We start from the raw sequence: 13089 nt of genomic DNA, 5'->3' as shown, positions 1-13089 counted from the left end.
GAATATCCATTACAACAAAAGTGTACAGAACTGGACATTGCAATCTTACACAAAACCTAAAAATGATAGGGACAGTGAACTGGACACAAAACTTAGGAATGCAGCAGCACAACCCAATCTACTTAAAGCACATAACATTGATGATACAATCACATATGCCTTTTTATTTAGACCAAGTGTACAAATAAGGTAAATTGCAATCCAAAAAAATAATCGGAGCTTCCCAATATAATTTCTCCCTCGATGTACTCCTTGGCCAACTCGGAATTACTCTATTTGGAATTACTCTATTTGCTCCTTTACATATAGGTGGACCAATTCGATTAAAGAATCAATATCCTACACCTAAAACAAAGAATGCTTGTCAAGAGAAATTAATCGTTGAACCAACAAAAGTATATAACCTACAAAGATGAAATCGTTAGAAGATAAAATCATTAGAATATAAGGAGAAATTTATTGTAGAAGTCGCATGTACAATCTAACGTTACCTCTCAGGGTTATATTGATGAGGATATAAAGTGAAGTAACCTTTGTATATGAATAAATACTAGTAGGCCTATGTAGCGGAATTAAATAAAATCACAATCAAATATAACACCAAGATATACATGGAAAACCCCTCCAGTGTGAAGGGTAAAAACCACGGGGTAAACTAGAGATAATTCACTATGAGAATAATGAATATACAAATCTTAATCTCTTGCCCTAAACCCTAGCAACAATCACAAGAGAATAATTGAGATATAAGGATCACGTCACTATCTACGATATCTAAAACCTCCCCAAGTAATCACAACAAGAGTCTACTATAGATTTGATCTAACTTGAGATGAGAACACTGCTAGATGATTGAAAATAGTCTCTCTACGTTATCCTTATTTTCTTCTCTTTCTTTCTCTTGTTTTTCTGCCTTTTTCTTCTCCTCTTTGCTACTACGAAGATCACCACATTGCTGCCCAAAAAGCGTAGCTACCTTCCTTGTCAAAACGCAGCCACCATACCTCTCTTATATTGATCTAGGGTTAGGTTAAGAGGGGGTGTGGGCTGATAAAGCCCACCATGGGCTGAACCCACTTTGGGCTATCAACCCAACAATCTCCCCCTTCAGCCCATAAGAGAGGTTATCCCATGACTCCTCAATATGAAGCCATGTCGACTAGTTGTCGGTATATCTCCTGTCTTTCTTTTGGTAAAGTTTTTGTCAATATGTCTGCTCCGTTGTCATCTGTGTGAATTTTCTAAAGCTGCAACTGCTTCTCTTCAAATACATTTCGAATCCAGTGGTATCTGACATTTATATGCTTTGACTTGGAATGAAATATTGGGTTCTTACATAAATAGATGAGACTCTGGTTGTCACAATGCATCACATAATTTTCCTATTTCAGCCTCAATTCTTATAAGAATTCTTTCATCCATAACATTTCTTTACATACCTTTGTAGCAGCAATATATTCTGCTTCTGTGGTGGAGAGAGCAATACACCTTTGCAATCTGGATTGTCATGATACAGCTCCCCCTGCAAAAGTAAGTACATAACCTGAAGTAGACTTCCTCGTATCTATATCTCTGAAGTAGACTTCCTCGTATCTATATCTCTTACCATATTTGTATTTGTGTAACCTGTCAACACATGTGATCCACCTCCAAAGCTTAAACAAACCTTAGAGCTCCCTCTAAGTTATCTAAAAATCCACTTCGCTGCTGCCCAATGCTCTTTGCCTGGATTTGCAAAAAATCTACTAGTAACACCAATTGCATATGTGATGTCTGGCCTCGTACATACCATTGCATACATTAAACTTCAAACTGCTGAAGCATAAGGAACCTTTTGTATTTTCTCCTTCTCCTCATCACTTGACGGACTCTGTTCTAAGCACAACTTAAAGTGACCTGCAAGAGGAGAACCAACTGGTTTTGCATTACTCATACTGAATCTTTCCAATACCTTCTCGATGTATTTCTCCTGTGACAACCAAATCTTCTTATTTTTTCTGTCACGGGAAATCTGCATACCTAGTATTTGCTTTGCTGGCCCCATGTCCTTCATTGCAAAAGACTCACTCAGCTCCTTCAATTTGTCAATTTTAGACATATTTTTCCCAAGAATAAGCATGTCATCAACATAAAGTAAGAGAATAATAAAATTCTCACCAAACCATTTGATGTACACACAATGATCTAAAGTCGTTCTTTTGTATTCATTTTCTATCATAAATGAATCAAACTTTCTATACCACTATCTTGGAGCTTGCTTTAGCCCATACAAGCTCTTCTTCAATTTGCACATCTAACTGCTCAACCTCCAAATCCTGGCTAGCAGCAATACCAAGAGCAATACGAATAGAAGACATTTTAACAAAAGAAGAAATAATCTCTTCAAAGTCAATACCTTTCTTTTGACCAAAGCCTTTCACAACCAATCTAGCTTTGTACTTTGGTTGAGAACAATATTCTTGAGTTTTCAACCTGAAAACCCACTTGTTCTTCAAGGCCTTCATTCCATTTGGTAGTAACACCAAATCATAAGTGTGGTTTTTCTTAAGAGCATTCATCTCTTCCTAGCAACTAACCACTTATCTTTTTGCTCACTTTTAACTGCTTCTTGATAATTCTATAGTTCACCTGCATTAGTAAGCATCACATGCTAATTTGTAGAGTATCTTCTGGAAGATTAACGTTGTCTAAAAGATCTTCTCAACAGAGGTTCTGCAGGAAGTTGCTCTCCAACTTCTTCTTGCTCAACATGTCCTGCAGGTAGATCAATATCAGACTCTACACTATCTTCTTGCACATCTCCCCCATCACCCTGATATACTGGAGGAGAAATTGGGTCACAATCTGCTAATCCTTCTACATAAGTATTGGCTAGTGCCTTCTTCTTCAAATCTTTAAAAGTTTGATCCTCAAAGAAGACTACGTCTCTACTTCTAAACACCTTCTGCTTTTCTGGATCCCAAAGCCTGTAACCAAAATAATCATGTGAGTAGCCAAGAAAAATACATTCTTTAGACTTACCATCTAGCTTAGACCTCTCATTGTCTGGAATATGTGCAAATGCATAACAACCAAACACTCTCAAATGCCTATAGGAAACATCTTTTCCTAACCATACATGCTCTGCAACATCACCATCTAGGGCTGTACATGGTGATAAGTTGATCACATCAACTGCAGTCCTCAAAGCCTTATCCCAAAACCTTTTAGGTAGCTTGGCCTGTAAAAGCATATATCTGATCTTTTCCATGATGGTGCGGCTCATCATTTCTGCAATTGTATTATGCTGAGGTGTACCAGGAACTATCATCTCATGTTGGATTCCATGTGACCTGTAATAATTATTAAATAATCCTGTATACTTACCACCATTATTTGATCTTATGCATTTCAATTGCCTTTTTGTCTCTCTTTCAACCCTAGCATGAAACTCTTTGAAGACAATAATAACCTGATTTTTGGTCTTCAAAGCATAGGCCCAAACTTTCTTGGAAAAATCATCTATAAAAGTGATAAAATAAAGTGCACCACTTATACCAAGAACATCAACAGATCCACCAGGAGTTTTTGTTCTCAAAGGATCACATACATCTGTATAAACATGGTCTAAGACATGCATTTTTCTAGACAAAGCAGGACTAGCAAATGAAACTCTATGTTGTTTACATGCCAAACAATCAATACAAGAGTTCATATATATACCTATGAGGTTTGGCAATACCTCTCTCTTGGAAAGAGCTTGCAGCCCATTCTCGCTCATATGTCCCAGTCGCCTATGCCTCAACTCTATGCTGAAGTCTTTTTCTATAGCATTTAATTGCTCACCATAAACTTTAGCCTGCAACCTGTATAAAGTGTGATATTTCTTTCCATTAGCTATAACAAGAGAACCCTTACTGACCTTCCATTGCCCTTTGTGAAATATGCTATTATAGTCTTCATCATCTAGCCTTCCAATTAAAATTAAATTCAGCCTCAAGTCAACCACATGTCTCACATCCTTAAGCACCAACTTGTAGCCAAGGTTGGTCTTTAAATGGATATCACCCATGCCTATGATGTTTGTTGTGCCATAGTTTCCCATCTTGACAACACCAAAATTTCCAGACCTGTATGTAGCAAAAAACTCCCTCCGTGGTGTAGTATGATAAGAACCACCTGTGTCAATCACCCACTCAAGATCCTGACATGCACAAGAAAAAATATCATCAGAATGAGACAAAAATATCACCACCCTACACTATAGTTGTGATATTATCTTTTGACTCTATAAACTCCACTTCTTTTCCCTTTTTCTTGCTCTTCTCAGGTTACTTGTATTGGTTCTTGTAATGTCCTTTCTCACCACAATTATAGCAAACAATATTTTTTCTTGATCTTGACTTACTCCTACTCATGCGTGAACTGCTTCTAGATTTTGATCTTCCTATGTTCTCTAAGATAAGTGTCTGTGAATCATTCTGAGATGTTGCTAGACTCTTTTTTCTCAACTCCACATTCAACAAACTGTTTGTTACTTGACTCATAGTGATAACACCATCTGATGCAGAATTACTGAGGGAAACCACTAGTGTCTCCCAACTTTCTAGTAATGAACTGAGAAGTAACAATGCCTGCAACTCATCATTAAGAGACATTTTTATAGAGGATAACTGGTTAGTAATACTTTGCATTTTATTCAAATGCTCAGCAATAGAAGCACCCTCTCTATATTTTAGGCTCACAAGTTTTTTGATCAAAAAAGTTTTGTTGCCAACTATTTTTATTTTTCTTTCATAGAGACTTTCTAACTTTTTCCAAAGAGAATATGTAGAAATTTCAGTAGAAACATGGTGAAAGACACTATCATCAAGCCACTGTCGAATAAACCCAATTGTTTTTCGATCTAACCTCTTCCACTCATCATCTGTCTTAGTTGTGGGTTTTGCACTATCCCCATGCAAAGGTCCATGCAAATATTTGCAATACAAGAGATCTTCCATTCTTGGTTTCTATATCATCCAATTGTTTCCATTTAAACTAATCATGCAAGAAACATTACTGGCCTCCATGTTCAAATACAAAAATTAAATCACCAAAACCCTTGCTCTGATACTAATTGATGAGGATATAAAGCGGAATAACCTTTGTATATTAACAAATGCTAGCAGGTCATGATATGCAACGAAATTAAATGAAATCACAATCAAATAGAACACCAAGATATACGTGGAAAATTCCTCTAATGTGAAGGGTAAAAACCATGGGGCAAACTAAAGATAATCCACTATGAGATTAATGAATATACAAATCTCAATCTCTTTCCCTAAACCCTAGTAACAATCACAAGAGAATAACTAGGATATAAGGATCACATCACTGTCTATGATATCTAAAACCTCCCAAAGTAATCACAGCAAGAGTCTACTATAGATTTGATCTAACCTGAGATGAGAACGATGAGAACAATACTAGATGATTGAGAACAGTCTCTCTGCGTTGTCCTTGTTTTCTTCCCTTTCTTTCTTTTGTTTTTCCGCCTTTTTCTTCTCCTCTTTACTGCTGCGAAGATCACCACGTTGCTGCCCTTTTCTGTTAAAAAACATAGCTACCTTTCTTACCAAAGCGCAGCCACCACACTCCCCTTATATTAATCTAGGGTTAGGTTAAGAGGGGGTGTGGGCTGTGGGCTGATAAAGCTCACCATGGGCTGAACCCACTTTGGGCTATCAGCCCAACATATGCTCCATTCAAGAATTTCTCATCATAAATCACATACCATAATAGCATAATCCATACATATTCAAACTTAAGCTAGAACTCTAATTTGATATTAATATTCATAATATTGCTAAAACTCTGACCTGATATTGAGATGTTGTAGAGAAGCACATGTTGATTGTGAAGAGCTTTACTACAAACCCTGCGTGACTGATTTAGGGTTAAAAAAAAAAAAAAGAGTGAGACGCGGGGCCACCCTAGGTCAAGCGCTCTTTTTTCTACCATTAAATTAACTGATTAAATGATCATTTTATTACTCGTAAAATACTAATTAAATATCTGATATCAGATACAATGTCTTCCATCAGTGCAATAGATAATATTATAAAAAAATAAAATAAATTATTTTAATTTCATAATTATAAAGCATAACTATAAAGAGACTAATATAACTTTTAAAAGTACAAACAGTAAGATGTTATAAGGGTTCAAATATAAGAGATAATCTAATAATTAGTGCTTAAGAAAAGGATTAAATAATAAAAATAAAGATTGTTGATTACTTTGAAAAAACTTTTCATTTGATAATTTTTTTAATGATCTAAATATCCTTTGTCACCTCGGTGGGTATTGTCAATCGTCACCCCCTACCTCGATGTGATCACCTTTATCTCGTCGCTCCCCTATCTCACATTTATCTTTTCCCCCACTTTCAACCCCCTATACCTCTATATTGCCCTTTATGTTCTCGTCACTCGACTCAACTCTATTCTTTCGGAGGAAGAAGTTTCGTCCCTTTCCCTCTTATGAAGGCTTCATATTCCTTCCAAAGTGTGTCACTAGGAATAGAGATGAACAGGTTATGGGCAAGGAAGAGAATACCACTTATCTTAGGGGTTGAGTTTGGTGGCAAAGACACATAGGAGAGGGCAAGAGGAAGGGTGTTGAGTAGATCGATGAGGTCACATAGGCAACCACAATAGAGGCAGAGGCAATGGTTGATAAAGAAAGAGATGGCAAGACACATATAGGGCATTAGAGGAAAAAAGAGCACCATATAAAAAATAATAAAAATTAAGAATACCTTTCGAAAATTCCAAAAGAGTGGTATATAAAGTATCATAGCAAAAGGGGATATATAGGTTATTAGAGCAAAAAAGGGGCATATATGGTATTAGAGTAAAAAAGGGGTAAATAAAAAAAATAAAAATTAAGGGCACCTTTCAAAAAATCTCAAAAAAAAAAAAGGTGCCAAATAAAGATAGCACTATCTTTAAAAAAATATATAACTATATTATTTATTTGATTGGGCCAACACAATTTTGTCCCTTCAAGATGGATCTAAAAGGCACGTTAATAAATAAAGAGTGTCTCTAGCACTTATAAGATATTGACTCTCTTATTTCTCAAATAAAATGAGATTAAATATGCTTATCAATTAAAATTTTTATATGATTTATAATTATGTTTAGTTTCACATTATTTGAGGAGCAAAAATATTAAGATATTGTAAGCATTGGAGTCACCCTCTTTCCTAATATATACTTTTTGAGGCTCACTACTAAATCCTAAACCCTGAATGGATCAAATAATATGGATTTATCCAAATGCATAATTCATCTTGAACTCTTGTGCCTCCTCTCTTCTAATTCAAATAGATTTTCTAATTATTATTAAGGATATTATAAGAGGATCAATCTTGATCACCAAGGTTATAAAAATATAATCTTACAAGTATATTCACTTTATATAACCTATGGTTGTTAAGTCTATTTATTTGATATTGATCTCTTATGGTTAAAAATATATATATTTTTTGGTTAAAAATATATTTGAACATGGTTGCTAGTTTGTAAAGATATATACGAGTATGGGTATCGATGAGGATGGAGGATATATTTTATTACTCATATGGTTATGTGATGATGATGGTTCCCACTCTTTCTCATACTCATCTTTATCTCGTTTATATTATTATATTATATATAATATATATTAATAATAATATAAATAAAAAATATTTGATTATTGAATCCAATACCTATAATTCAAACATTTCAACATTAACCACAAAATCAATTATATATATATATATAAATAATTGTTTTTAATATATTTAAATTTTATAAAAAAATAATAGAAAAATAAAATAATATATTTCATCAAAAATTAAGATTTATTATGTGATGAAATGTATGTACGGTATGAACTTTAATTTGAGTAAAAATACTTTAATTTTTATCTATTTAATATTAGTTCTTAATTTTTTGCTTATATAATTAATTAATATTTAAGAGCAAATTGGAAACGTCTAACATCCTTTGAAGAGGATAAAGATTATTATAAGATAATTAATAGATATTTTAGTTTAAATAGAATTATTTACTTTTAAGATTTTATTACCAGATACTTTATATGTTTTCTTATTTATATATGATCCGTACGTGAGCATGAAAATTAAAAAGCAGAATTAATGAAAAAATTATTAACTTATGGATTTACTTGGATATATTTATATTTATTTATTTATGGTTATATTTGGAAATATTTATATTTGAATATTATTGTGACATATGAACTTTGTGAATATTATTATTATTATTATTATTATTATTATTTATAATTTTTATTAATAATAATAATATTTTTATTTTCTAAACTAAAATGGCAAATGTGTGAGTTCTTTACCTTATGAAAATTTTTGTCACTACTTCTATTTTATCTAAACGAGGAATAAGATGAAGATAGAAGATAAAAGATAAAAGTAACGGAAGAAGCATTCCCCTCACCTCCTCCAATTCTATTGACATCCATACTCCAATTCATTTCATCACAGTACTGAAGTTGTGATACGGGTTAAAGAAATGAAGTCGTACTGTGCTTTATTTCACCTTGGAAAACTGGATGATTGTTCTTAGCCAACGCTTCTGAGCCCTCCTTGCTCGGTTTCAGCAGCCTTGGTTACGTCGCCAAGAAACACAAGACGACCTGTGGAAATTTCAATCCATTTGAAGTATGTTGATCATGGATAAAAATCCATCTACATTCATTAGTTCTTTATTCATATGGCTTCTTTTCAAGGGCACTATAGGCATTCTACTCTCAAAAGCCCAATGAATCTGACTGTAACTTTGAAGAACTTATACTAAAATATAATTTAATTATTTACTGATTTCTAAATAAAAGCTTTAATATTATGTTTTACATTATATCAGAATTTTGGTCAAAGACCTTAGGATCTATCGGTTCTCAAGTTTTGAGTCAAATAAGATTTTATTCAGCATTTTGACTTGTGCAGCAATTAAATAAATAAATTAAATTGTTGCATTTTTATCAAGGCCCTAAAACTATTAACTGTTCAACATGTAGTTTCGATCTGGGGTATTAAAATTCACCCAAGCTTTCACTGTGACCGGTTGCTTTCAAATTGATCTATTGACAAATATTTGGGTTCTCACTAGAAGCCAAAGTCCTATACTACAAAATGCAAGATAACTAATTGTAACTCAATAAGCATGCCCCTTCCTCATTGGGTCATCAGTTCTCTACTATCTTTTTCTGAATTAGTATACTTGAAGGCTAAAGATGACTGGAAAGCTTTCAAACTTTGAAAAGCAAAAAATTAAGGAAAGAGAAATACCATCTGCACGGAGAGCAACTTCCCTTATGCGCCTAACAAGTCCAGAAATTGGGTCACTGAAAACTTTAGTCTCCAGGTTGCCCTCGAAATACAAAATCGCCCTGTAATAAAGGAAGTAGCAAGTGTTTACCATTGACACTCATATATTTTTCCTTTGAAAAATATAAAATGCAAGAACATACAATCAATTTAATTAGACACATCTCACATCACAATTAACAATTCTCAATCACATAGATGATTGTCATTCACAAAATTACTTAATATATGTATATATATATATATATATATATATAATTAAGAAATTTGTTAACATCATGGCAAATCAATACTCAATATGTCTAAAGGTCATGTTAATGGTATAAACATCGTCCATATAAGTTAACATAGATGTAGGATGTGCACACATTCAAGTGGTCCCATTTCCAAGTATGAACTTTGGACGAGAAAAAGCATATATCCTTTTGATTTGTTTACTCAATAGCACAAATTCCGTGGAACTCCTCATGATGATGAACTTACCGTAGTTCATTTAAGTTGATGAACTTGCTTTCATGAACAAATAGCTTAGCAATCTATATGTGGTCCTTTAGGATTTCAAGAAGTTCCTTGACATATAGGCAGACTACCTCACTGAAGCTGATGGCTCAATAGAACAGAATTTGCTCAAGAATCAGACAATATATTTCTAGTAAATAAGTTCTTAATCTATATTTTTTGCAGAATCAGAATCCAACGGTTCCTACATAAAGCAACTTAGGTTGTTGGCATATGATTCTTTAGTAAATTTAGATGAGAACATATCTGAACATTCGTTTGCTTCAGCTAAATAGTAATCAATATAATTAAATAATTAGTAGATTGAGATATCAAAGAAACCTCTGGTAGCAACAAAGAAAGGAACATATTCATTAGTTAGGCTCATTCATATATGATTTCCAGGATGAACTTGTGACACTGGTATAACGACATACCTCTCGACCACATTTAATGTGCTTATCGCACAGAATGACTAAAAAAACCAAAGAAACTTCAATGATTCATCACCCTTGTAAACATCATCTACAACTGTTTACATGTGAAAGGCTTAGAACATTTGGCATTTTTCGGTCCGAACTTCCTGAGTTAGCATTAATCGCCTAATTATGAATAGAATAAATTCACCTAAATCAAGATCATAAGTTCACCAACTGTGAATAGAATAAGTTCTCAATAATTGCATGATTATGGGATCATGATGTGAGAACCAAGTTAACAAAGGCATACAAGAAACTTGGGTCAGCAGTATTGCAGATAAAATCAATTGATTCAATTGCAAAGCCATATAGAACGAATGACATTATCGACATCGTTCTCAGCTATATTATCAGACAACTTACCCAGGCTTGACGTGCTTAAGGGCGAGGCCGCTGAGCCGATCAGAGTACACACAAACCCTGTGTCACTGCACGGCGCACAGCTCGGCGTACTCTCTCGGCTCCTCATTCTCAAGGGGCCGGCGATTGTTCCGGATCCCTCCGGTACCCAGCGAGAAGAGCACCACGGCGCGCCCGCTCCTCAGATATTTTTGCACCGGTTGCTGCCCCACCTTCCCGACAACGACCGCCTTCGGGACAGACAGATCTCCCGATCAAAACAAAGCCCGTCGGTTATCAATAGGGTTCGCCGTGAAATTTTACCTTGTAAACACCTTGGTCGAGGCCGCTTTCGAGGGGGCGTTGGAAGGGGGCACGCCGCTGGGGAGCCTCGGAGGCAGCTGTGGCATCAGCGGCGCCGGATGAGGGGGAAGGGGGAGTGGTCTCTTCCGAGCGAGGGGTGCCACCTTCGGACGTGGAGTCAGACTCGTCGGGGGAGGAGAAGCGGGAGGCAGAGGGGAGAAGGATCTGGCGGCAGAGTGGAGGACCGCGACAGATTAGGCGCTTGGAGAGGGAGGCAAAGGCGGAGAAGGAAGAGGAGGAAGCAGCCATCTGAGGGTGGTGTGAGCTGCCCTCTTCTTCTTGTGGTGCGATAAACCCTACAGCTTGAAATGGGGGTGACGGCTGGGGTTTTGGGCGCGGCGCAGCAAACGCGCTCGAGAACCGGGAAACGTTAGGGTCCGAGTCAACCCATGCAAATTAGCATGCCTGCCATTTTTGGGTTTTTTAATTCATTAATTAGAAAATGAGTAAATAATTTTGTTTATTTTTTTAATTTCTCAATATTTCAATGCATATTGGCCTCCAATTCTCGGTATTTAAGAAGAAAACTATATTGGTATTTATTTTATAGAAGATTCTATACTATCTTAAAGAGGATTGATTGATGCATGTTAATATAAGTCGATCCAATTCATAAAAACAACCTTTTATAGGTCCAACTCAAGTCACGGTAAAGCATATGATATTGCATCCATCATAAGATACAGAATATATGACAAATTGATGTCATGAATACTTCTTAAACACACACACAAACACACACACACATACATATATACATACATACATATATATACATACATACATACATACATACATATATAAATATATATATATATATATATATATATATTTATTTATTTATATTTATATTTATTTATATTTATATTTATATTAGAGTTGATGCTTAACACAGTTGATCTTTTATTGTTGGCTATTGGAAGGACCAGTTCACTTGCAGGTGGCAACGAGGACTTTCCTCGGCGGCAGCGAAGGCCGCCTCCCATGGAGCAAGGCCAGATTATCCAAGAAGAGCACGTCCCCTTCCTCCCACTTGAACTGCACGCTCTCCTCCTCGATGATCTCGCCGCACCTCTTCACGACGTGTTCGGGTATCTCCGACCCGTCCGCCATGGTCGCCGAGCTGGTCTCCTTGCCATGCATGCCGACGACGGTGTTGAACCACATGCGCCTTGCCTTCCTCCCCGGGAAGACCCGAGTCAAGGGCCGCGGCCCCAAGATGGTCGTCGCCCCGCCGTTTGGGAGCCACTCGATGTTCATTCCCAGTGCCCTGGCCCTGCACCGTTGACTCCATTCATTAGAACTACATGCTTCTGCTGTGGAGGACGAGATGGATGATGGTACCTTCGCTCTGCTTCGACCGGATCGGATGTGCCGAAGGCCTCCTCCCATCCTCTTCCCCTCATGGAGGTGGTGTCGTTCTTGCTGACGGCAGTGAAGGTGTATCGCAGTCCCTTCTCCTCCATCTCCCTCACGTTGTCGGGGTACTCCTCAAGCATTCTCTCCGTGACTCGAAAGCTCGGCACGAAGGGCGTCTCACCGCCCTCCGGCGGCGGCACTTGGCAGAAAAGGATCACCTTGGTGGGGAATTCGTTGATCTGACCATCACATATCAGTAAAAGGTACATATATCTGATCACTTCATCGATCGAACAAGGAAGCATGGGGCTTCGAGCTCACCAGAACCATCTCATGGTGGTAGTATATGAATTCGGACAGGGGTCCTTCGTTGGCGGTCCACACGCGCTTGTGGATGCGAGTCCTTGGCGCAGGGCTAGAATATGTTATCTAAAATCCCTTTTTGATATTCTTTGATCTGAATTTTAAAATATATTATTCTGAATGATTTAAAATATGACTAGAATATGTTGAAATTTTATGTGTTGAAAACATGATTTTTATTTGAATTTAGAAAGCTATTTCCTTGTGTTAAAAACTTATCTCCTAGTCCCTCTTTTAATGTCTTATGATTTCTAGTCAAATTGAGAATGTTATTTCTTTGTATTAAAACTTTTCTCTTCATCTATCTTT

General features: G+C 36.2%; 1 protein-coding gene and 1 pseudogene across 1 annotated transcript; both read right to left on the bottom strand.

The window, feature by feature from the left end:
- Nucleotides 1–8434: 8434 nt before the first annotated feature.
- On the bottom strand, nt 8435–11427 carry LOC135623902 (uncharacterized; annotated as a pseudogene).
- Nucleotides 11428–11937: 510 nt separating this feature from the next.
- Nucleotides 11938–12802, bottom strand: LOC135622205 (clavaminate synthase-like protein At3g21360). The gene is made up of 3 exons (XM_065123850.1): nt 12739–12802; nt 12403–12656; nt 11938–12334 (listed from the first exon to the last, which is right to left on the bottom strand). The coding sequence occupies exons 1-3, from the start codon at nt 12745–12747 to the stop codon at nt 11989–11991; spliced, it is 609 nt and encodes a 202-aa protein (XP_064979922.1). The 5' UTR covers nt 12748–12802; the 3' UTR covers nt 11938–11988.
- Nucleotides 12803–13089: the final 287 nt, after the last annotated feature.

The sequence above is a fragment of the Musa acuminata genome, chromosome BXJ2-9 (genome assembly GCF_036884655.1).
Source record: "Musa acuminata AAA Group cultivar baxijiao chromosome BXJ2-9, Cavendish_Baxijiao_AAA, whole genome shotgun sequence".
NCBI classification, from domain to species: Eukaryota; Viridiplantae; Streptophyta; class Magnoliopsida; order Zingiberales; family Musaceae; genus Musa; species Musa acuminata.
The sequence above is the reverse complement of the archived record's forward strand: the minus strand, read 5'-3'. Positions and strand labels throughout refer to the sequence as shown.